The sequence below is a fragment of the Lepus europaeus genome, chromosome 1 (genome assembly GCF_033115175.1).
Source record: "Lepus europaeus isolate LE1 chromosome 1, mLepTim1.pri, whole genome shotgun sequence".
Lineage (NCBI taxonomy): Eukaryota > Metazoa > Chordata > Mammalia > Lagomorpha > Leporidae > Lepus > Lepus europaeus.
Genome location: NC_084827.1, coordinates 93,973,301 through 94,000,183, shown reverse-complemented (window position 1 = coordinate 94,000,183; position 26,883 = coordinate 93,973,301). Strand labels below are relative to the sequence as shown.

Here is a 26,883-nt window from a genome sequence, read left to right as displayed (position 1 = left end):
TAAATCACTTGGAGAGCCCTGTCACATTTTTTTACTGGCTTGTTCTGTTCTGTGTTCCTGTTCATAGGATATCAATAACAAGAGTGACAGCTGACATTTCTCTTGCTAAGAGGTCTGTCCTAAATAATCCAAGCAAGAGAGCAATAATTGAACGTTCGAACACCCGGTCCAGCTTAGGTAAGATGCTCGAATGTGGTACGTCTCCAGGCTGTGTTCTCAGTCCAGGATGACACATGGTGTATTTATGAATGTGTTTTCCGATTTGCTCCCCATTCTGAATGAGGAAGCTGTGATTGACTGAAGAGAATGCTAGCGATGGGCATGAGGGGAGGAGTGTCCTGCAGCAACCAGAGCCTGTTCTGTCAGCTCCAGTCAATTAGCTAATGAGTAGTCTGGTGCGAAGAATCCCCAACGGGCTCTCCTGGTCTGTTACTGCCTAACCATGTGAAACCACTCATCTCCACTTTGCCCAAGCTTCTCAATGAGGCTAATGATAGCTGTCATACCTGAGTCACAGCTGACATGAAAGGAAATGAGATGTTCAGCCTTCTCATATCTTAGGAGAGCTATATACAGGCGTTCTTAGTATTGCTGTTGCTGCCAGCTGGTACTACACAGATTAGTCACATCTTTACAAGGAAATGGCAGTCAACATGAATAACAGGTAGAGATCTTCCACATGTATTTTCTGGGGTATCAATCAGAAAATACCTTATGAGTTACCATGATGGAAAATAATAAAAAACCATTGGTGGGCAGGGCTGTTAAAGATGGAGTCACCACCCATGGGATGGTGAAGCATCTTGTTCATCTGGAAAGGTGTTCCTGGTCTCCACGATTGCCCAGTGACATCATACACTCATAATTTCCTGGGATTCTCTTTGCATTCACATTCAGAGAAGAGTTTAACTAGGAAACGTAGGGCTCTTCTACGCTCTCACCTCTTTGTAAACTACTGAAATGAGTTTTATAGATGATATAAAGCTAAAAAAATTAAAAGAGTTTCCAAGATAGAGTGCATGCCCTAACATCTCATCAACAATCCACTGAAGGCTGTGCTTTGACCCTGAGCCAGGGATCGTACAAATTGAAGAAAAGATAGAGTAGCATCTGCATTTCTCTTGTAGGACTGGTACAGGGTCATTGATAATAATGTTTATTGGGTGGCTTTGTGAAAGAATGTGAAACATACCAAATGAATAGTAAGGGGGAAAAACCCAGAGATCAGTGTTTCCTTTTTCACTCCTGTATTTAGAGCCTTCCACATGCAAAGGAAAACATTCTTAAAGGCATAGTATTTTGACATTGAGGTGACAATGGCAGTGTTGATGGTGAGCCATATTAAGTAACTGACTGAAGTCAAACAAATGTCACTGGTGACCAGGATGTTTAGATAGGTTGAAGATTTCTCAACCAAACATCCATCCTATGTTCTGTCTTCCACCATCCTTCTGACTCCTCACAGTATCTTTGACTTTTAACCATTCCTTCCTCTCATGTCTGATGAGAGGCAACATGACACTGAAAATCATAAGCTTGGTTGACTGACTCCTTCAGCCACCTGCTCAGGAAAAGATTTCACGGGTGTTCTCTGAAGACAGCCTTCATAACCTGGCCACCTGAAGAGTGAGGTGGTGGAGTAGTATAAATGTTCAGGAAGAAACAAAGTAGATCAGTTCAGTGACTTTCGTCTTTACTCTGTTGTCACATATCCACAACCACTGCAGCCAAGTTAAGGTCAATCTATTATGTGTGACCTATCTATATCCATTTAGCTTGCTAATACATGTTTGTAGATTCCTTCATCAAATGTTTATTGACTATTATGTGCCATCCATTATGGTAGATTCAGGAAATGATGACATAGCTAAGCCAGAGTATCTTACCCCTGGGAAAAGAGAAGGAAGGAACAGGTGGTTAAAATACTCTAACAATTAAATTACAGAGAGCTAGGAAATGTAAAAAGATTGGGGGTAAGAGGCATGTGAGGTGATTTCACAAAGTTAGACTTGAGCTTGTTCTTTGAAGTAGATAAGACATACAAAGACATTAGCACATAAAAAAATTAGTGAGGTTGTGAAACAAGTGGATTTGTGCATAGCATGTTTAGGAGAGGGAAGTGGGATGTAATTTAAGAGTAATGGGAGAAGAGATTTAAAAAGTAGCTTAGGTCAATGTGTTGGTGCTCTAGTGTAGTGTGCCTTGCCAAAGAGATCTGCAAATAGATCCCATAAAGTGTTTATTTTTCGAGACATTTGTAGTCCCTACATTCAAAGCGTTTTCTATGGTCAAATAAATTTGGAAATGATGAATTAAACAGTTGGCAGTTCCTTTGCTGCAGGACTTCTAAGGGCCTTTAAGATACAAGAGGTCACTTGTCCAGTTTCTTAAAACTGGTATCTTGAAATTCCAAGAGGAACTATTTGAGTATGCAGTATATCCCTTTTTTAAACCCCCTTCTTCCCATAAGAGATTGCTGTTCAATGGTACCCACTTGGGAAAATTATACTTTGGACCTTAGGGAAGCCTTGAGGTTCTTTACGCATGGAAGAAATATGAACAGACTCGAGTATAAGGAAGATTAGTGATCCAAGAGCTCCTGGAGAGAGGTGGCCCTAAGCAATAATAGTCAGGTTTTAGAAGCATTCACTGAGGCCTCCAGCATTGCAGTCCATGACTGCCCAGAGCTCCATTTACCTAGAGGAGGATTATGGGGAAACATCCATTGGAACCCTCTCTGAGAATTAATTTAGCCAGCCAACCAAGATTGTTTGCTTTGGTTGAAAGTTGTTTCCTTAAGAAAATTAATTGTGTAGGTAAATATGCCCTTCTGTTCCTCACACCTGTAATTTATTTATTGCATTCTATGTACATATTATCCAGATGTTAGGCCCACCCCAGTATGTGGTATGGCCCTCTGCACCTTCCTTGCTCTGCCTGATCACCTCCCTGCTTATGCCAGAGTGCCCATTGCTTAAGGGATCGTGTTGGTTAAGCAGTAGGTGTGCCTGCCCTCTGCTCCCATCAGAAACCCCACTTACCCTCATTGCCTGTGTGGAGGAAATAAGGCCCAGGTGTTTCTGAGTCATTTACAGAGACCCACGGTACCTTGAGGGTTTGCTGTACCAGGGCAGTACAGTTTGTGTCACTGCCTTTTTGCTGATTCAGAAAATACTGTAATCAGATGTAGAGCTTAAAACAGTAGAGACTCGTTCTGGTTTAGCCCTGGCTAGGAGCTTCTTTAAATCAATGACAGTTTATTGAAAAGAGCAGGTGGACAACATGCCCAACATCGGAGGCTGAATTTAACTACCATAAAAGTCAACTTTATGTTTCAAACTTCCTTCTTAAGAATTTTTTTTGTTTCAGATATGTGAGGGAAAAGAAGGGAAAATGTTTGTTATTACTGAAAAATAAGTATAATTTCAAAAAATGATGGCAGATACACCTAGTTGTCCAGTTTCTTTAAATTGATATCTTGAAAAGTAGTCACCTTTCAATGCAGTATGAAATATTTGAGGCCATTGGTATTAAATAATGTGAAAAGTGATACATAAGTTGACTTCGGATTCATACTTCGGATTCATTTAATGCATGATCTGCATTAAACATCAGTGAATCTATGGAAAAGAATTGTATATTATTGTGCAAAGTCCAAGAAAATAGTCAAATGATAGTCTTTGATAGTCATGATTTCACACACCTGTTCAATGCTTTTGATTAAGGAAGGATTTATTACTTAGTGATGTGAACTTGAATTTATACTGGATAAACACAGCAAATCATAGCATGAATTCTTTTCAAAGAGAATATTTAGAGTAATGTTAACTTTTCCCCAGGCCATCTGTAAAATAATTTAAATTATGTAGCTTTGACTATTTTCTGTACTTTGGACCAGATTACAATATCAGTAGAGCATGCCTGTACCCACCAATCAATCAATCAACCATCTCTCTAAAAAGTGAATCATTTAATTTGGACTTTTAGGATGACCCAATAAATCAGATTATTTTTATATAAATGTATATTTATGCATAAAATACTTTTTATTTTTCAGAAAGCTTGATTTTTTTATAATCTTTTCCTTAAAAAATGGCTGTGTTGCTTCAGATCTTTGAACTAGGTTTTTCTTTTGACCAGACTCATATACATATTCAGTTCACTTGGCTGTTAAAATCAACCAGACTTGCATATAGATGAATTAAAGTATTTTAATGTAATTGGTTTTAATATTTTTTAACAGTGAAGATAATTATGCCTTAGAACTAGTCGACTTTCTCTAATACTTAAGTTCAGCCAGACTTAGTAACATGCTAGTTTGAGGAAGAGACACAGTCAAAGCAAAATGTGTGGGTTGTTTTTTTAAAAAGGCAGATCCACAAAATTTTAATATATAACTTGTTTATAGAAATATTTCATTGTAATTTGTTTTCCAAGTTATGTTACTTTGAATTTGTGTTAGTTGTTTCTTCAATATAGTCTTAGCTTCTGTAGCTAAAAATGAAAGTTCTTTGGAACAAAACAGCAAAAAAAAAAAAAAAAAATCACCTGATAGCTAAATATCAGGTGGAGATAAGAAGCAAATCAAGAAAACCATCTCAGTTTTCTGCATCAACTGGTTTTATGCAAAACTCAACCTCTCTATCTTTAGAAAAGATCTGAAATTAGACAAATCTGTGAATGTTCAAAATGTTTTTTATGCAGTATAGACAAACATATCAGAAAGATGTACTATTTCTTCTTAATTTAAGTACTGACTAATGAAAATAACTAAGACTTGTTGTATGTAATTTCTCCTTTTAGCGGAAGTACAAAGTGAAATTGAAAGAATCTTTGAGTTGGCAAGATCTTTGCAACTGGTTGTTCTTGATGCAGACACCATCAATCACCCAGCACAACTTATAAAGACTTCTTTAGCACCAATTATTGTTCATGTAAAAGTCTCATCTCCAAAGGTAATTAGTTTGTTTCTGGTATTTTTATGTCTTTTAATTAAAAAAATTTTTAAGTTTACTTGAGGTGCAGGGAGACAGAGTTTCTATCTGTTGGTTCACTTCTCAAATGCCCACAATAGCTGGTGCTGGGTGAGATTGACCCTGAGAGCTGGGAGCTGGGAACTCAATCCAAGTTTCCCACGTTGATGTTAGGAACCCAACCACTTGAGCCATTTCCTGATGTCTCCCAGGGTGTGCATTAGCAAGATGTTGGAATATGAACCAGCACTCTGGGATTGGATGTAGGATTTAAAACCAGCTTCTTAATCACTAGCCAAGTACCCAACCCAGATGTGCATTTCTTTTGAAATATCCTTTGTGCTTTTTTGTTGCTGGGCAAGGAGAACATCTTGTTGAGACATAGTGAGCACATTTTAAAATGCCATACTGTACCAATTCCAGGAATTCTGAGATAACAAGTAAAGAATAGTCTATTCCTTCAAGAATCTGTGTATTTGAGTCCCAAACCAGAAAATTATACAAGTGTATGATAGGAACAAAAATTAAGAGAAGTGATGAAAGGATACTAACATTCCTTATAGATTCTGTCTTGGTAAATTATTTAGATGACAATGATTCTTGTGTCACCTATATTCTCTTTGGAGTTAAGAGAGTATGTAGTTCAAGAAAGATACCTAGGGGGCTGGCATTGTGGCAGAGCAGGTAAAGCTGACACCTATGACTCCAGCATCCCAAATGGGTATTGGTTCGATGACTGGCTCCTCTACTTCCAATCCAGCTTCCTGCTAATGTGCGTGGGAAAGCAGTGGAGCATGGTCCAAGTGCTTGGGCCCCTGCACCCATGTGGGAGACCCAAAAGAAGCTCCTGGGTCCTGGCTTCAGTCTGGCTAGTCCCAGTCATTGCAGCCATTTGGGGAGTGAACCAGAAGATGGAGGATCTCTCTCTTCTTATTTCTCTCTCTATACTCCCCCCCTCCACCCCCCCCAGTAACTGTGCCTTTCAACTAAATTGTATAAAACATTTTTTAAAAACATTTTTTAAAAAGGTATCTAGGGATAGGCATTTGGTCTAGCAGTAAAGATTTGTATGCCACATCAGAGGGCCTAGATTCAATACCCAGCTCCAGCTCCTGACTTCTTAGCTTCCTGCTAATATAGATGGTAGGAAGCAGTAGTGATGGCTCAAGTAATTGGATTTGGGCCACCCACATTGGATACTTGGATTCGATTCCCAACTCTCAGCCCCACTCCAGCTGTTGTAGATATTTGGTAGTAAACCAGCAGATGGGAGATATTATTCTCTCTCTCTCCCCCACCATGTATATGCCAAGTAAATCTTTCTTTATTTAAGAAGTATTTGTTTATATTTTTACATAAAGTAAAATAACACTGTAAACAGTGATAATATTCCAGTGATGAAAATATTATAGACTCTGACATTTGTGCTTAAGTTGAGTTTTTGAGGAATACAGTTATTCCATGATTAAACACATGGGAAATTTGCTATGTTATCTTTATGCCATTGGAGGAGATAAAAATAAAAGTGAGACAGCCCTAAATTGGTCTCTTTTGATTTGGGTGTCCTTTTACTCTTCTAAAAAATTAATATGAAATAGATACCCTTGGGAAGTATTATCAGTTTTTAAGTGCTTCCTAGAGTGAATTTTAGTATATAAATGCAAATTCAACTCCCAATCAGAATGGTAGACTTCTCTCCTGAGTGGGAAATCCATCGTTAAAGAAGCTATGCCATTGTCCAAACCCCTGAGGTCCTTCTACCTTCCATCTCTGTGTAGTGAACTTGAGAACACTGACCAAACCATGGCCTTCTGGGAATCAATAGAATGGCTGAAATTTCCTTGGCCTCCTGGAAATCGATTTTAATGAGGAGCTGCTGGGGCTCAGAGCACTCTTCACTGCAGCGGAAGAGAGGTCGACCCACCCACTGCCCCAGTTCCTCTTGTGTCCCTATGGGCAGGAATAAGGACTCTCACGGACCTGTGTGCCCTCATGGAGCCGCATAGACAAACATTGTTTTGAAGGGAAGGACACTGAGCAAAAAAATCAATCAGCCAATCAATGAATTAAAGGAGCAGAGACTATCTTATCAAATGCAGTTACAGCAATGGCCAAAACATAGCTATATCACATATATATGTACACATATACATATGTGTATATATATACACACATACATATATATGGCAATATACCAATGCAAATGTTTAACTTACATTTCCAATCATGAAATAGTCCAATAAATATAAAATTAAAGTGAACTGTATCATTAATTATCAGTGACAGAAAGGATCAAATATATAAGTGACTCCAGTATTTACTTGACATGGAAGTAATGAACCAAATTATTACTCAATGGAATAATACCCAAATATTACTCAACATAAATAACCTGGGACAGACCAGTTCCTCCACTTGTGGAGGGTTCACTTTGAAACTGAGATTTCAAAATCTAGGATGGGAACTCATGACTCCTCCGAGCATTCACAAGGAGCTAGAACAGGATGAAATGCACTGGCACTGGCAGCCAGTATAGGAGGATGACATCACTTTAGAACGAATAGGTGTGTGATTTCTCACGTTGTATTCCTTCTCTACTAGTACCCAGGGCTAAGCAGGCTGTAAAAAAGATCCTCGTTTATTTGCTCTTTTTTTTTTTTTTAATCAACTCATTGCCAGTACCTAAGATTCATGTCTTCTTCTATTAGGTTTTACAGAGATTGATTAAGTCTAGAGGAAAATCCCAAAGTAAACACTTGAACGTTCAACTGGTGGCAGCTGATAAACTTGCACAATGCCCTCCTGTAAGTACAATCATCTTTTGTCTTAATCATTCTTGACTACCTAGAAGAGGGTGATTTTTTTTTTCATAGTAGCCTTGTCATTTTTTCTTCTAGAGTTTGGTGATGAGGATATGATGTCATAAATCTGAAGTGTTGCTTAGAATAAACTTCTGCTGGCATGTGGGCTGTGTTCAGGAATCCAGAAATGGATGGTGTCTGCCTGGTGATAACAAATGAGCTAAAGGGTCTGTTGTCTGCTCTTTTTCTTGCTACCTTGATTATCTTGCAAGCACTCAGCAGACTACTTAGCACCTACAATCGAGTCCTATGGACACATTAAGAAAAAAAAATGAACAAAATAAAACATACTTTTTTGCCAGAAAGTTCCAACAGGCAAAAAACATTCTGATATGAAAGGGTAAGGATTGTTTGGATTGGAACTAAAGAAGCCTTGTGTTAATAACCTATGAAAGGATTAGGGTTGAAAGAGATGAAAAACTTTGCTATAGCAACTTTTCTCTCTAGTGCCATTGCCAGAAAACAGCACAGACTGGCTGAGGGTACAGGACGATGACTGCTGTCACGGGCTGTGCTCCCCAGAGGCCAGTCAGTGTCTCCACCTGCTCAGCTAACTTACTATTTTTGTTCCTATGTCTCTCTAGAGGAAATTACTGTCTGTCTTACTCAACTGATTTTCTAGACTCTTTTATATACTTGTGTAAGGATCGTTGATGCTCTGGGGAAGCATGTAAATCCAATTCAAAGGTTTAGAGAAACAGTGCAGACTTTGTGTTCACATGCCTGGTTCAGATCTACACTAACTGGTTTTGTGATCATGGGTGAGTTCCCACCTCATGGAGTTGGAACAGGGTTCAAGGAGGGACTGTGTGGCAAAGCTCTTTGACCAGTGCCTGTCACCTGAGAAACACTGACTAAACGTTTCTCACAATTATCTGAGGGACTTTGCTCTACCGTGTGTCTGATCTGTTAGACTCTGTAAGGACTTTGCATCTCTGTTTCACAGTTGTATCTCAGTTCCCTATCACAAAAGGCCCATCATTAGTATGTGTTGAATGAATGAATGAATGAATGAAAGGATATACAGGCAGTAAGAGTAGTGGCCAGCGCCGTGGCTTAACAGGCTAATCCTCCTCCTTGCTGCACCAGCACACCGGGTTCTAGTCCCGGTTGGGGCGCCGGATTCTATCCCTCTTCCAGGCCAGCTTTCTGCTATGGCCCAGGAAGGCAGTGGAGGATGGCCCAAGTCCTTGGGCCCTGCACCCCATGGGAGACCAGGAGAAGCACCTGGCTCCTGACTTTGGATCAGCGCGGTGCGCCGGCCGCAGCGGCCATTGGAGGGTGAACCAACGGCAAAGAGGAAGACCTTTCTCTCTGTCTCTCTCTCTCTCTCTCACTATCCACTCTGCCTGTCACAAAAAAAAAAAAAAAAAAAAAGAGTAGTAAGCTTTCAATGGACCAATGTACTATATATGCTTTTAGATAGATTGTCTGCAGCCCTCAGAGTTTCCTAGTGAGATAGGCATGAAATGCCCCCCTTTTATAGTTGAACCAACTGGAAACTGAGGGGCTAAATGATTTCCCTTAGATCACATAAACAATTAGGATTAGATCTATATCTACCCAGCTCCAAAGCCAATTTCTCCCCCTTATAACCTCATCCACCCATAATATGCACATCCCTGGTCATCTATCCTGCAGATGGTTTTGGTAACTTGGAGTGGAGTGCTACATTAAGAAGTTTCACTTCACATTGCCTACTAACAAAGTCCACTTCCACAGTGGAATGTATGATTAAAGCACTGAGTGAATAGAAAAGAATGAGTTCCTGAGCCCCTGACCCTGCAGTGCCTCCCAGTTGAAAGAGAATGGTCTTTACTGTGCAGCTCCCAACAGTTAGAAAAAATGCTATTTCCCAATTTTAGAGCAATATTGTGAAGGTAGCTAGATGGCCTGGGTCTTCTGAGAATCGGAAACCTAAATGGAATTACATGTGGAGATTTATTGGAGAAATACTTTTTCCTTTTTTTTATGAGAAGGAGTTTAGTAACATTCATTCCTGATAATTAGTAGCAAAAATACCTCTGTTCTATTAAAATTGAGGTGTTTTAGCAGCTTAGAGAGTTAATCATTGAGTCATTTTACATCTAGTACAGCTTGTTGAATCTGAAATAGTCCAGACCAAGAAAACCTAGGTGAACATTTAAATGCAATATTACTGTGACCTACCTTAGGACTTGTCCCCAGGCCAGGAATCTCCAACAGCTCTATGCTCTAGGAAGGTACCTTTGTGCTATCATTATCTCAGCATGATAAATACTTCCTTGTCATATATAATTGGTGAGATAACCCAGAAGTTTAAACAAACGGTTTGAACAAGTAAGGATACCTTGTACTCAACATTTTCTAAATACTATGCACTTAATTAACATGTTCATTTGATACTGCATGAACCATATTTGTTATGCTAAGAAGTAATTGCACACTCTAGTTTGGCACATGTGAAGAAATCTTCAGATTACAAAAACCAGTAGTAATTTTAAAATGAGTCTGCATTTGTCCTTGCTTTACTTCAAGACTATAATTATAATTGGCATCCAAAGATTAGTGATCACTGTGTCATTTTAGTTCCTCTGGGAGAATTTGCAGCTTGCTTAATTGGCCACTGCGTCTCCCATCTGAAAAGTCAGCAAATTACACTGGCAGTGTCTCACGTTGCTGGGAACTTGAAGGGAAAGAGAAGTCTAAAGGAGCATGAAGAGAAGTTAACTCTTCAATCTTAGATTCAGGGACTTTGGAGCTAAAAGAGACCTCCAGGTGGACCTTATCTAGTGATTCCTGGAGAATGTTCTTTGCAATATGAGTTCTATGTGATGTCAACAGGTACCACCATGTTCCTGAAGTTGTAGTTATGAAATGTATGAAGCTTGTATTCCTTATATAAAAGATTTTTGGGAAAAAAATAAAAAACTAAAAAATGTTAAAAAGCAGGTATTAAGAGGGAAAAGCATTGATACCAAAGGTGTTTAAGAAGACACAATACCAACAAAAGCAGTCTGGTTTCTTTATTGCAGAATGCTGAACATGCTAACGGGTATTTTCCATCCCTAATAGGACACAGTATGTGATACTGCTTCTCTGCTTTTCCACGAAGCATGTTATGTGTCTAGTGTTTCATGGAACACTTCTAGGGAAAGACTGATCCAGGCAAATCTCATTTTACAAATAAGGGAGCTGAGACCAAGGGCAGAGAACTGGCCCTCCAGAGGCCCTGTGCTGTTGCCAGACTCAGCCTAAGGTCTCTCCTAGTCTTGGGAGACTTCAGATAGTGAACAGCAACAGGTTAGTTATTATGTCCTCTCCTGGAGAGACAGGGGTTTCATTAGTAAGGCTTTTTCTGGGAGAGAGCTAAGTCAACTTCTTAAGGAAAAGGCCAGAAAGTCAGTACTTTGGATTTTCTGAGCCCTAGGGCCTCCTTTGCAAAACTACTCAACTCTACCTAGTAGCAGGAAGCAGCCACAGATGATATGTAAACAAATGTGAGGGACCATGTTCCAAACTTCATAGGAGCAGAAGGCAGGCCTAATTTTGCCAAGAGATCAAAGGTGCCACCCTTGTTCTAGAAAAAAGTCACGTTTATCTATTACTGTGCAGTCAACTACACTAAAAATTAGTGGCTTTGAACTAGGTCTACTTGGTGGTAATCAACTGGCTGCTGACCTGCTTTCTTACCAAGAATGGTGGAAGGCTGGGCCATGCCAGCTCCACTCCCTCTTCAGGTGGTCTCAGGATCTTTCCCCAGGACTAGCTTTTTATGTTTCAGCTCCCAGGGGTCCAAGAGCCAGTATTCCAGTCTCTGAAGGCATGGGTTTAGATACTAGCACAGCATCACTTCCATAGCATCCTGTTCAGCAAAACGGTCACTGAGGCTGCCCAGATGCAAGGAGAAGGGACATAACTCTCTGTGTTGATGCAAACAATACCAAAGAATTTATGGTAATTAAAAAAGATTTCTTTATTGTTTATTTTAAAGGCAGCGTCACACATACACAGAGATAGAGATATCTTTTTTTAAAAAAAAAGATTTATTTATTTGAAAGAGTTACAGAGAGTGGTGGAGCTGGAGAAAGAGAGAGAGAGATCTTCCATCCACTGGTTTACTCCCCAAATGACTGCCACAGCCAGATCTGAGCTGATCCAAAGCCACAAACCAGGATCTCCTTCCAGGGGCCCAAAGACTTGGGCCATCTTCTACTGCTTTCCCAGGTCTTAGCAAGAGCTGGATTGGAAGTGGAGCAGCCGGGACTCGAATCAGCACCCATATGGGATGCTGGTGCTGCAGGCAAGGCCTTTAACCCACTGCACCACAGCGCTGGCCTCCAGAGAGATCTTTGCTATACTGATTCACTCCCCCAAATGACCACAGCAGTTTGGTCTGGGCCAGGCCAAAGCCAGGAGACAAGAACTCCATCCTGGTCTCCAAATGGGTGGCAGAGTCCCAAATACTTGGCTGTCTTCCACTGCCTTCCCAGGCACATTACTGAGAAGCTGGATTGGAGGCAGAGCAACTGGAAGTCCAATCAGAAATCTAATATGGGATGGCAGCATCTGAAACAGCAGCATAACCCGCTGCACCACAGTGCCAGCACCTTTGTAGCCATTGTTAATCTCCTACAGACAGAAAAATGAGGTGGGAAGATGGGTTACTGGGCAGTTCTACTTTGGAAGAACAAAAAGTTTCCTCTCATTGCTCAGTCTGGAGTCATAGAGGATACAGATTTAAAAAAAGGCTAATGGGACCAGGACCCAAAATCCCTACTCATACTTTCTTATTTATTTTTGCATGCCCATCATGAGCCTGTATTTCCAATACACACCTATACTCCATATGTACAAGATTTTTTACATATTTCATATGTATGTAGATTTCATTTTGCTTCTTCCAAGTATTCATATCTTTTTCCCTTTAAGACAAGTTGAAAATAGTACTTTTTAAGAATGATGAGTTCCATTGCCCCAGTACTATGGTAAAGAGAGCTACATACTGCATGGTGAGAAAAGTAGATGAATATGTAAAAGAAATGTAATTCCTTAATCCTACTTGGTTACAACTCATTTGTGTTATCAGGAGCTGATGCTATGGCTCTTTGTGCTGTGTGAAATGACATCGATGGCTCTCTGGTCTCTAACATTACAGTAACTGTAGTGTTCTCAACTGTCATCCTTTATTTCCCATTGCTGAATGGACTCAGATTGATTCTACTACACACAAGAACTCTGAAGGAAGAACCAGAGCACCCAGTATCCTTGATTGCATTGCTCTCATGCAGTGATTTTCCCCTGCCCTTTTGCAGTAATTTTAATTAAATTATTTAGAATTGCATATATTCGCTCATCTATTTGAACTGTTCTCCCCATTGGTGCATTCATTACTGCAAACTTCCTGGATGTCCATTGATTAATTTCTCACAATGCTTTTGACAAAGGGAGGAATCAATTGTGGGTGTTCCCCTCATGAAACAAGGCCACCTGGGATCTAGTTCCTCAGTCCAAAGGAGACTGCACCCTTTCCAGGGATTTCAGCCACCCAACTTGGATACAGAGAGTTAGGGAGAGTTCATTCCAACCAATGCTGTGATGTAGCACATCGGGATAATTTGAATTTGACAAAAGCACTAGGTGCTTTTTCTGTAGATAATTACACTGACAGATGCTATGATAATCTTTGAAGAATAAGAATTGATGGGATCGAGGGGTAAGGAGAAGAAAACGTGTTTGAGTTCATCATGAATGCCACAGCTAGAAGGGAACAAAATCACCATATTCTTTGCCTTCTCCTGACTCCCACCCATTTAGTGGCAAGAGTTGTGATTGCCTTTCCTGTTAAGCATATTAAAGTGAAAACTACAAGATCCCCATACTATTGGTGACATTCCTTTATCCCTTTAAGACCTCCTAGATCTTTAATTCCTTCCCTCCTTCCCCCACACAGCCCTTTATCTTAGAGTCAAGTTGCCTGTTGCTCGTTGACCAGTGAGTTAAGTGCTCAGAACCTCAAAAGATTTAATAATATGAAGAGTGAAGTTTTGGTATGAAAGAAACATTGATTGGTTCTTTTATAATTAGGATTGTGTATGGTCCCATTCTGCTGTTTTCTTTTAATGAATGGCATTAACGTCAACCTTTTTTTTTTTATGGTGGCAGTTTCAAGGTCTCTGTATTTCAATAGCAGCAAAATAATGAAAGTATGCTCACCCTGTTGTTTCTTTTTCCCACTTAGAAATAGGAAAGATGCCCTCCAGGAGATTTTATCTGGACACAACAGATAAATGTAAAACAATCATATACCATGGGAGAGTTTGCAAAAATCGAATCCCCTGTCTTTCACACTTGGCTATGTCAGGTGCTTTAATTTTCAATTCTGAAAGAGCTTATCCAGAAAAGGAGTCTAATGATTTTTTTAAAAAAGTTTTTGTTTTCATTTTGTTTTAAAAGGCAGAGGGAGAAAGAGAGAGATAGACAGACAGAGTTTTCATCTGTTTTCATTTCACTCTCCAAATTCCTGCAACAGCCAATGCTGGGTCAGACCAAAGCCAGGAGCTGGGAACTGTCCAGTCTTCCACATAGGTGACAAGGACCCAAGCACTTGAGCCTGTGTCTGAGTTTTTGATTACGTGTTTTGATTTCTGTTTACTACTTGTTTGCTGTGGCAGCTACACTATTTCTGCCGACCTCAGGTGAAGAAAATATCCCATTTTAGAATGCCTGAGGGGTTTGTTCTGGCATGCTTTGAAAAGAGGTCCTTTTTATTTATTTATTCGCTTGTTTTTTTTTTAAGATTTTACTTTATTTGAAAGCTAGAGAGAGAGAGAAACAGAGAAAGACCTTCCATCCACTGGTTCACTCTCCAAATGTTTGCAACAGCTGAGACTGGACCAGGCCAAAGCCAAAAGCCAGGAACTTCATCCAGGTCTCCCACATAGGTGACAGGGATCCAAGTTCTTGGGCATTTATCCCCTGCTTCCCAGGAGCATTAGCAGGGAGCTGGATCAGAAATTACATAACCAGGACTCAAACCACACTCCCATATGGGATGTGGACATCAACCCAGGGGCCCCACCCACTGCACCCCAACACCTCCTTCTTAACCTCACATCGGGCTGCCTCCAAGGGTGTGGTGTCACTGACTGGGAAACTGCTTCCTGCCTGAGACTTTTCCTGATTAAATAGCTCTGTGCGTCTACATCCTACACTTTGGACACATATTGCATAATAAGGAGCTGACATAAATTAGAATCTTCAAATTTATGAAAAATTGGCAAATCTGGTTTGTATAATTCATTGGGTTGCTTCTCTTTTAATTTCTTGTATAATTATTTTTTTTTCTCTTCAACTGATTTTCTAGCACTCTGGTCTATTCAGATGTGTTATTTCCTAAACAGTTACAAAGAGAAATTGTCACAGATATGCAGACTGTGAAATTCTTCTTGTTGAAAATAAGACACATATGTCAGTGTTCATTCAGAAGCTGATTTGCTTTTCTGTGTGCTTCTGAAAGCCTAAAAGCAGTTTCGAATCATCTTCCATCCCTGTAACTGTCTTTTATGCAAAAGCATAGTTTCCTAGAAATGATCAAAGGCATAAGCAAACAGCCACGTGCTGCTGCATATAAATTCTGTGCATTGGCAAAGAGAAGTGTTTCATTAAAATTTCTTATAATTAAACGTGTGTTTAATCGTGATGACAACAATGACAATGTTGTCAAATAGGTTAAAGCCACATCCAAATAACATCCCTGTGACCGATGCTGTTTCCCTAGTTTCGTCCCACCTGGCTTCTGTAATCCTGTGACCATCACCAGCCAGCCAGCCAGCTAAACTTGGAGGATTTTCTAACTGGGGACTTGATGAAAGCAAGAAAATGATTTGTTGAGACTAAACTCACTTTACAGAATGAGACCTGTTTATCAATGATCGCCATGAACACGGATGAAGTGGTGTAAACAGGCACAGGCATTGAGACACAGCGGTTAAGACGCCTTTTAAGATGCCCACATCCCACATGATAGTGCCTGGTTTAAGTCCCAACTACTCTGCTTCCTATCCAGAGTCCTACTAATGCACACCCTGGGAGGAACCAGGTGATGGCTAAAGTAGGTGGGTCCCCACCACCCACATGGGAGACCTGGGTGGAGTTCTGGGCTCCTGCTTTCAGCCTAGCCCAGCCCTGGCTATTGCAGGCATTTGGGGATATGGGTAGAAGAGCTGACACTTTTTTTCTCTCACTTCCTCTCTCTCTGTAGCTCTGCCTTCCAAAAAAAATTTTTTTAAGTAATTGGGCTCCAAATCACATAGAGCCTAGAATTTCTGAAAACCACGAGCCTGGAATGGCGGCAGGAGGGGTCCTATCTGCCAGTGTTGCCGTCTCCTTTCTTTGGCCTGTTGTCCCTCTGGAGTCAGTACTGCAATGCCACTATCAGAGCATTTGGACAACTCTCAGATTCTGTATTTGCAACTCTTGACAACTTAGAGTAACTGAGAAGGGAAGCTTTTGGCTGTAGGAGACAAGAAACTCTCTTGGGCTACCGTAGTGGAAAACTGGTGTTGATTGTTAGGGAGATGCGTTGACTGAACCTTTAGGAATGATTTTCCCCACCTCTCACAGGCCGTAGGGTTGCTATCTTTCTTTGTGACTCTGCTTCTCTTTATCTGTTTTCTTCTCTTCCCTCCTTGACTTACTCAGAATTTCCCCTTCCTCATAAGCTCAGGTTTCACGTGTCTCCCAGGCCTCTTTCTAAATGTAGAACTGTAGGCCTCAGCCCCTGACATTACCGGGACTGCTCACTGCCACCATTGTTCTGAAGGAAGGTCTCAGTGTGATGTGGGTTGTTCTAGATTTTAATGCTACCTCTCCACAGGCTGCAGGCTTCTTGAGCCTAGAATGATGTCTGTTTTCTTAGCCACTGCATACCCTTTGGACCGCTGTACCCCACGGTGCTTAGCACTGCATTGGTAGTGAGTCAGTATTTTATGAATCAATAAAATATGCAACAAACCCATGTGAAATCTAATAAATATTCTTGAGGGAGGCAGCTTTCTATTTTCCAGGTGCATCAGCTGAGTCTTCTCCCACCTGAGTCACTTTAGACTGAAGTCATTTTTTGCCTGATCCTACTCCAAATACCTTCAAACTGACTTGCGATTTAGGGTCAAATTTTTCAATAAAAGGGAGGGTATTTGATGTAGCCATTGAGAGGCTACTTGGGACACCATGTCAGAATGTTTAGGCTCAAGGCCGCCGCCTTGCGGTGCTGGCACACCAGGTTCTAGTCCCAGTTGCGGCGCCGGATTCTGTCCCGGTTGCCCCTCTTCCAGGCCAGCTCTCTGCTATGGCCCGGGAAGGCAGTGGAGGATGGCCCAAGTCCTTGGGCCCTGCACCCCATGGGAGACCAGGAGAGGCACCTGGCTCCTGGCTTCAGATCGGCACGATGCGCTGGCCGCGGCGGCCATTGGAGGGTGAACCAACGGCAAAAAGGAAAACCTTTCTCTCTCTCTCTCTCACTGTCCACTCTGCCTGTCAAAAAAAATAATAATGAAAAATCCAAATATTTAATGAGATTCTCCATTTATGTAAGTGACCATATTTGAACATGGATAAATGTGCAACTTTTCACTTTGAAATTAGCCCCGCAAGTTTGATACTAACTACTAGATATTAGAAATGCTGTTATTCTGCCTTATGTGGATTTCTGTATTCCATTGCCTGAAACTCAAAGTGGAATAAGACGTATGTTCTTGTCACCCTCAGGAAATGTTTGATGTTATATTGGATGAAAATCAGCTAGAGGATGCATGTGAACACCTGGGAGAGTACCTCGAGGCGTACTGGCGTGCCACCCACACGACCAGCAGCACCCCCATGACCCCGTTGCTGGGGAGAAATTTGGGCTCCACAGCACTCTCACCATATCCCACTGCAATTTCTGGGTTACAGGTGCTGCCACTTTTTGCTTGTGTTTTTACAACCTTACTGTTCAGATTCTACAGTGAACTGTGTTGGAGGGAACCATATGTGCACATTATATAAAAATTCTAACATGCTACACAGTCATGAGCTATTGCAAAGAATGCTACCCAGAGAGTTGCTCCTTTCCTAAGAATTTTGCTGTCTGTGAGTTTATAGTTTACCTGTCTATGAATTTATAATTTGCTGTCTAAATGAATTTATAATTAAGTAAATTAATCTTGCCTGTGTCTAAACTCTGCCAGGAAACTTAATGTGTACCCCGTGCAACTGTCCATTATTTGTACCTGGCACTTCTTGTGGAGATTTGTGTGTGAAAGGCTTGGGCATTGTGGCTGGTTAATAAGATATTTTGGGGGCACACCGGCCTTTTGATTGCCCTACACTGTTTCTGCCTGGACCTACCATCTCATGTACTTGGCGCAACACAGACTGTGAACAGGAGTGGAGTCACTCTGTTTGGAAAGAGGGATAGAGCCTTGAGTTTTATTGGAAGTGAGCAGGGACCCACCTTGGGCAGTGGCTATGGTGAGTGTCCTTTGCTGAGAATGAGATGTCGGGAGCCAGAGGCAGTATGATAGAGTGAATCTTGCCTTTCTACATTAAATTACTATTTACTGTTTATCAAGCAGCTGCTGGAATCCAGCTGACTGTGGACATGTAGTCAATCGAGCTCTCTTACATCATGACTAGTTTTGTTTTAATGGGTTATAATGATCGTCATAATTGTAGATCATGTAGAGTTAACTCTGAGATAAATGGCATTCTCTGAAATGCTATTATAACCATATTACTCCTCTACAAAATTGCATCTTTGTAAGCAGGAAAGATTCCTTATAAATGATTAGCCTTCGAAGCTGGAAATGAACATGGGGGATGGATTATTGTGATGTATAGTATATATGTACAGGAATATTTTTTGCCTTGTTTCTGTTCCTGTATGCTAATCTGAGCATAACATTTCGATTGACTAATTAGGGTTGGCTCTGAGCTGTACACTGTGGGATGAGAATTGGATGTGTGAAGCAATAAGCTTTCATAACGTCGGTAGAAATGCAATGCTGCACTTTGTATATGAATGCAACACTGTTGACTCACCCTCCCTAAGTCATCCACCTGGAGTGGTCCTCCCAGTTTCCCTCAGAGTCAGTGCGGTGCCCTTTATCCTGTGGCCTCTTTCTCCTGGTAACCATAAGCACTCAGTTGTTTAGATACCTGGCTGAGGCTAAGGCCACAGTCTGTGATCCATCCAATGAGTTTCCTTCTGTGTAAGGCTGAACGCAGTTTGGAGATGTATCTGGGCCCGTGTTTCATCCAGATCCTGTTCCTTAAGTGAGGTGACTCCCTAAGCTGGAGGTCACGTGTAGATACGTGTCTTCCCACGGTGAGGAAAGTGTTGAGTAACATTTCTTGAGTCATCAAATGAATGTCTTAAGATCCTGATTCCAGTTAATGGTATCGGGGGAGTTTAGTTGGTATCTGAAGACTGTTTTGGCAGGACAGTTCAGCTGAAGTGAGGTTTATAGGCTCAGCAGCTAGCTGGCTTCATAACCACGGCACGCTCCTCTGGAAAGAACATTGCTGGGCATCACACATTGATGTAGGATGCAGAAACAAACGCATCGCTTTATGGCTGACACAATTAACGATTTCATTAAAGTATTTTAAAAAGATATAAGGAGCATTCAGCCAGATTAAAATAAAGTATGTAGTTTTGGGAGAAGAAAAATTCTTTGAGTTCAAGAGAGGAATAAAATAATATGTGCTATTCTGAACCTTCTTTCCCAGCAGTAAAATAATCCTTATCTTTGCAATAGAAGTGGAATTATTAAGCCTTCCTAAATATAGTAAGTCCCATTCAATAGCTAACTTTCAATTCTGCATATTTAGTAAGAAGTAGACCCAAACAGCACTGTGTAATTAAATTCATAAACCGTCAATATTCTGGCATCAGAATATTGTCTCAAATAAATAAGGCCAGTGTTTTGAACAGACCGTTTATGCATCATTAAGGCAGATATTTCGCATCTTATTGTACAGGTCTTACTGTACATACACTAACATGTTTAGATGGATGAAGCAGATGTTAATCGATGAACTATCTGATATTCCCAGAGTCAGCGAATGAGGCACAGCAACCACTCCACAGAGAACTCTCCGGTTGAAAGACGAAGTCTAATGACCTCTGATGAAAATTATCACAATGAAAGGGCTCGGAAGAGTAGGAACCGATTGTCTTCCAGTTCCCAGCACAGCCGAGATCATTACCCTCTTGTGGAAGAAGATTACCCCGACTCCTACCAGGACACTTACAAACCCCATCGGAACCGAGGATCACCTGGGGGATATAGCCATGACTCCCGACACAGGCTCTGAGTCTGCTAAACTAAAACATACTCATCTGTTGACAGTCTGCCATAGCACTGCTAGGATAACCCAATCATCTTACCTTGGCAAGCCAGCACAGAACTACTGTGCTTATGGGCTGTTGTCATTTGATGCTAAGTAAGGGGCAAAAACAAACAAACAAAATGTACATTATGCCCTTAATGCTAGACGGATATTAGATGCCCAGTCATATAGATATTTTTAAGTGAAACATTTACATGATAACAGTACCTTTTGTTTTCTTCATAGATTTAGACACATCAATTTGTAATTTAGGGTACTTATCAAGGCACATATAAAATAATAATTTCCCATGCTGGAAATTCCAAATGACCAGTTCCAGTTGGAACCAATTTATAAACCAATTCCTGTTGGAATTTGGGTGAATTGACTAGAAAGTCTACTTGAGCATGTTGCAATCAGTTGAAAAATCTGAAAAAAAAAAAAAAAAGATAATTAATAAAAAAATCAAAATGCCAATAGAAGCCAAAACCAGGTATGATATTTATTTGCTGGAAGCTAAATTATTCTTAAAGTTGGAATATATAAACATTTTAACATATGTTAATGTTGCCAGATGGCTTTTCAAACTTACCTACCAAATGTATTGATAGTGCCAAAACAAATCTCAGAAATCTTAATGCAGAAATTATATATTACAGTCTCCTCAGATTTTAATATTTTTATTTCTCTCCTGGCACAGCTGTTGTATTCAGAGTGTTTTGCTTTTTTGTTTAGTCAGTACTGTTAGCACATTTGAAGTTGGCAAAAAAAAAAAAAAAAACCACTTGAAAATTTGGTCAGGATTAAGTGAGAGAGAATACTAAAGAAAAGCCCAAGCATTGCTTTCTGTGTGGAATGGAAAATGGGGTGTTGTTTCCCCTTTAATCAATCTAACCACAATTACATGCATCCAGGAATCTGCAGTCAGAGAGCAAGGATGTGGTCCATGCGCTCCTGAGTGCAAAGCTAACATCTCCAGGTGGAAAGTCATCTGTCCCACCTAACACAAACATGGGGTCAGTCCCAACACAATTGAGTATCTCTATGGCTTCCTGCAGTGTCTGTCTTGATTATCTGAATGTGCTAGGCCTTCACCAAATTCTTTAATCATGTGAAGGACTTTTGTTTTATCTGGAGGTAACTTTGATATTGAAAGTTGTCTTCTCACAAAATGGCCAATTCAAAGACATTAAAACAAGTGATCAATTGAAAATCTTGCATTAAAAAGTAAACTTATAGATTCAGAATATATTTGTTTAATAAAATCACAGATTTTAATGCAGAGGATTATAACGAATTTGGAGATTGATTTGCCTTATTTCTAATGAACATTAGAGAGTCCTCCCCTACTAAGTCTTCACAGTTTTCCCAATGGCTCTAATTATGGAATTGATGACCTGTGTCTCAAAAGGAAGCCTTAGATTCACTATGATTTAAGAAATGATTCAATTGACCCTTTTATACAATACATAAATGTCTCTACATGCATGCATTCTCTAAAACCCCAATAGGACCCAGCATAAAGTTGGTTTTTACTGGTACATGTCTTGGAGCCTACTTTGAAAACAAAAAATAATTTTTATCATCCAAGCCTTTCAATACTTAGGCTCTCAAAGCATGCACCAGTTCAATAAATTCCCTGACCATGAAGATAGGTTCCATGTTCTTTAGTTATCCATATCTTGAATCCCCTTATGACCTCTCTACGTGCCTGCCCCTCGTGTTCACCATGTGTACCCCATCATGAACCTGTTTAGCTAATAATGAGGATGCCTATAATTCTGTAAGACATCTCAAACATTTGATATAATTACAAAACATGGGCTCAGTAAATTTTAAAAGTTAACATGTGATACCTGGCTTGTGAGGTTCTTTTGTCACTTAGTGAAGCTAACAGAACTTTCAGTTAAGACATTTAAAAGAGCTGTATCCATTAGACACTTAAACAAACATATAACCTGCCATTACTAAATACTTTGTTAGAACACAGAAGAGCATTTTCCAGCAAACAAAAATATATTTACTACATGTATAGCACATATTTGCATGAGAAAGAAAACATTAGCCAAAACATTTTTCTATATGCTTTACTGGTTTCTTGTTTGTGCGCATTAAAGTATTTAATTGCAAAGAGTGCACCAAGGTGTATAAATTTAGACTAGACAGCTGTTCAGCTTTTTCTGTAGTAGCATTAGCAATTTGGTCATTTAAATACTTTACGATATATACATTTTATGGCAGGTAGCTATAACAGCATTTACATATATTTCCTAGTTAACAAGATTACCAACTTCTTTCAACTTTTTTTAAAGAAGTCACTTATTTCGAAAGGCCTCTCAAAGCCTTGTTTCTAGTCTTCCATGCCATGCCGGTAAAGACAGAGGCCCATTCAATATCTGTGCACAAAACCGACCTATCACTTGCCATTGAGTGTCCATACTTGTTTTGCTTTGTATTCTAATTCAAAAGCTAATAATCTTGGAAAGGGTATAATGTATATTTTCTTGATGAATATGTTTAAAATTTTACTTTAATTTGGCATATTCTTTCCCTTCCATTCTGTAATAAGTTTATCTTCTCCGACTGAGTAAGAAATATACATCTTCCTTTTTTTAAGCCTTAGAGTTTATTGTGTAAATGGTAGTGAAATCCAGATATATATTAAATGGAAAGTTTTATTTTCGCCAAGCATACCACGTACCTTTGGAAAGTATGCATTCCACAAATATTTTTTTAATTCTTTTTAAATAGCAAATGATTATAAGCGGAAGAAACAAGTCATAAAACGTTTTGAGGCTGTTTTAACTTGTAATAAACCACACAGAATTCTGTAATTCCAATCAGCAGACATTTAACCATGTAGACTCACATGCCAATGTAAAACCTAGTCCTAGAAAAAGGAAGAAAGCAATTTGTCGATCATGATATTACTTCTAAAGGATATAATGTGACTCCAATATTATAATAAACAATGTGTCTTGTTTACACCAATATTTAAAGCAACACTTAGAAGTGCTTACAAGTGACTGATGATTTGCTCTTATCTTTAAACAGTTCTATTGGAAAGAAGGTTGAAATTGTTAATTTAGAATGATGTTCTTTCTTAAGAGTCTTAATTTTGTAACTATACAAGTCATTGCATTCAGTCCTTAATGAAATGAATTTTTAAAAATGTGAAACAAATTCCAAGACAATTATTTTTCCTTTCATTTGTTATTTATTATTATTGTTGTTTGCGAAATGTATTTTTGGAATGTTAACTTCTTTTCATACCTGCATACTTGAACTTGTCTTTTGTGTGGGGGCCTTAAAATTCACAACAGGAAGTGGGGGCAGTGAAAGAGAGTGAGCTAAGGAAATTATGCCAAAAGATGGTTTGCAAATTTGACTCTTTAAGTGAACATATCACAAAATGATATTGAGACCCAGGATGTCACTTAAGAATGTTTCTAGGCAATCTTAATTTGCATGTTAGTGTATTTTCTTAGTTATATAATTTTATTTTCATATTTGCTAAAAAAAATTCTAATACTATAGAAGTTGCCCTATATATTGACACTTACACTACCTCTTCTCTAGAAAAGACAATCTGTCTTTAAAGGGAAAACTCTTGTCAATAAGTAGTAATGAAATTTATTACTATTACTGCTGACCCTGCTGCAAAGCTAATTGCATAAAGTGTTCAAATATGCCTTCCCTTTAGATTATAATCTCTTTCCAAAATGTTGTCTTCCTTTCATTTCTTCCACGTTGGTGAAGTTTTCTTTGAATTGGTTCACCGTTTATCATAAAGCAAGATCAATTTAACAAATAAGTTATCACAGGGAACAAAACAAACTGCAAAGGAACTGCCTTTCCATGCAGCTTGTTAGAATTTATAGCTCTAAGTCCAAAACAGAGTAGGTCCAGAGACTTGTAAAAACACAGCTGGTTTACAGATTCTAATTTTGTTGTCCTTGACTTCTCCCGTGGACACCCAGAGCATGACTTAGCCATTTACTGGGTAAGGCTATGCATTATTGTGGACTCCCATGTAATTGGAACAAACTTCTGTCATTGTTTCCAATAAATGCTTATGTATCCCTTATTCCTTTCCTATTTCTGCCTTTGTCTATGACAATGCTTCATGTTGGTTTTTTATTTTCATTATATGAATCTCATCCTTGAATGACCATATGAATACAAACTTTATAGGAAATTATATATCAAAATCCATTTCATTAGTTCCTCATACCTTTAAATACTGTCCATACCATAACTGCCACTCAGTTACTTACTCAGGCTGTATCCAAGAACAAAGAAAAATCCTCCCCTTTTAAATGATAGTGATGATCAAAACTAAATACAACAGCTGTCAGACAATAAGGTTAACTTTTTTTTCTTGTTGATTTAAGCAATCAAGTTACTCAAAACAATAAAACTGGTTTATATGGACAGAACTACAGCATTCAAAAATTACTTTTTAGAGCTTTTATGAAAATAGTCTGTCTTAAGTGAAATCCATCCTCTGATAGCAACCATGTCTATCTAGTTAATCCCAAATACTTCATGTAACTGAGGGATATTATGAGATGATGAGAGAGTATCTCCTCAGATAATCTTTAGTAAGGGCTGTAACTTCTACTTGCCATGAAAAAATGTAAATAAAAGTGAACAGCAGTGGGATGAGGAGTCACATCACATATGAAACTTGATTTCTTTTGATGGATGTAAAATGTCTGCAGAAATATGGTAGAAAATATTACCAATGAACTTAAAGTGGTTTGGGGAATTCATTGATTCTTCCTCATTTTAATATTATAAGGAGTTAAAATGAGAACCATCTACGAACCAAAAATGACTGGCCTCTAGATTTCAACACTTTGTAAGTGTTCTCAGTTATGTTTTGAACACTTAAATTTCTCTACAAATGGCTACGTCTCGATTTACATAGGGGCTTCTCTTGCCCTACTGCATGCCACTTTCACACATTTTTAACTGAAATCAGTGTGAACTCTGTATGCATAAAGGGATGTATTAAAGATGCGGGATCACTGATGCTATATTATTGCATACTATTTTTCATATGCCTTACAATATTTTCTGGGATGTTATTAAAAGGAAAGCATTTTATTGCCAAAATAAACCTATGTTGTTACTTCTAATCTGCATTAGCAGTAGAAAAATAATGTAGCAAAAATATATATGTACAGTACAAAATTATACAAAGTATATATTTTGCCAATAATATGAAAATAGATCAAGGAGAAAGAAGCACATTTGTTATAGCACAAACTTACAACAACAAAATCCACTGTTAAATCTGGCAGTCATATTTCTTAAAAGTATTTAGATTTAGCTCTAGGTTTTATCAGATTTATTTCATCTACCATCTTTTTAACTTGATGCTTGATAAATTTCCAGCAATTTATTTCATAGCCTTGCAATCTGTGGATGTAATTTATTTTATTCCTTTCCATAAAAGTTATTAAATGTTGTTTTGTGATCAGATTCATACTATATTTTCTGTTACTCTCCTTCAATAACAACTAGAAAACATCACAGCAAGTGAGCTCGCAGGGCTCCTCTGAGTATTGGACATGCTTGAAATTTTTTATATTCTTCACAGCCTCAAGTCAGAATGATCAATAAAGGCATCCCAACAATAAAAAATCACCTAGGATTCTTTCAATTGTTTTAAACTATATACTATTTTGAAATATAAGTTTAAAAGAACCATCAACGGTGTTTTTGAAGGGATGGTGGGAGGGAATAAAAAATTCACAAACTTATTAATATAAAACATACTAAAAACAAACTCGGCAAAATGATGTAAAGAGATTTTCCCGACTATTTCTGAGGGCTGTTTGTATCCCAGGCTATTGTTCTATTTCCAGCCACAAAGTGGGGAAAAATGGTCTTTGTCAATTTCTTCTGTTCTTTAAATTTTAGTTATTTATTTTGATAATTTGTCCCCTTTTGTTTTTCTTATGTAGGTATGTGTAGCATTCAACAAGGCATGCTGGGTGAAATATACTATGCAAATGTGTACAGTGCTGCATGTTTTGTTCTCCCTCTGCTTTAGTGGCTTTAAAGGAAAAAAATGTGGTGTTATTTTTGTGAACAAAGACATTTAACAAAATGCAAAGTGCATGCATACAGTATCCTACTTTCTATGGATTTGTTTTATGGAATTTAAATGTGTACAAAACAACTGCATTAATTTTTTTCTTTTCTATAATAAATGAAAAAAAACACATTGAAACCAGCATTATATCTTTCCTTTATATTATTCTAGAGATACATTGAAGAAATACTGGAAATCAGTAGACAACATCCTTTATACCTCTTATAGAAAAAAAAATGTAGACATTTACCCTCAAAAAAAAAAAAAAACACAAAAGTTTCAAAGAAATGACTATTTCCTGAATACTCTGGTAGGTGCCATGAGCAATCACAAAAGAATTGCTGTATTAGGAAAGAAATTGTAAGTGCAATAATGTCATACACAAATAGAATATATATTAAGATATATGGGGCAGGGGCCAGTGCCCTCCGTGGAAGGAAGACCTTTCTCCCTGTCTCTCCTTCTCCCTGTCTGTAACTCTACCTTTCAAATAAATAAATAAAATCCTTTTTTTTAAAAAAAAAAAAAAGATATATGGGGATACTTCAAGACCTTCATGGGGAAATGACATTAAAAGATCCGTGTTTGG

The 26,883-nt window shown here is 38.8% G+C and overlaps 1 protein-coding gene across 3 annotated transcripts in view; it reads left to right on the top strand.

Annotated features, from left to right (window-relative positions):
• CACNB4 (calcium voltage-gated channel auxiliary subunit beta 4) overlaps nucleotides 1-20,173 on the top strand; it is a 273,118-nt gene extending 252,945 nt beyond the window's left edge. For 2 of the 3 annotated variants that reach the window (XM_062199695.1, XM_062199700.1), the window contains exons 10-14: nucleotides 68-177; nucleotides 4,804-4,955; nucleotides 7,682-7,777; nucleotides 17,582-17,767; nucleotides 19,913-20,173. In XM_062199695.1, coding sequence (XP_062055679.1) covers nucleotides 68-177; nucleotides 4,804-4,955; nucleotides 7,682-7,777; nucleotides 17,582-17,767; nucleotides 19,913-20,173 — 805 coding nt within the window. The remainder of the gene's footprint in view (nucleotides 1-67; nucleotides 178-4,803; nucleotides 4,956-7,681; nucleotides 7,778-17,581; nucleotides 17,768-19,912) is intronic. The other variant, XM_062199704.1, reaches the window with a different exon arrangement.
• The last annotated feature ends 6,710 nt before the right edge of the window (nucleotides 20,174-26,883 follow it).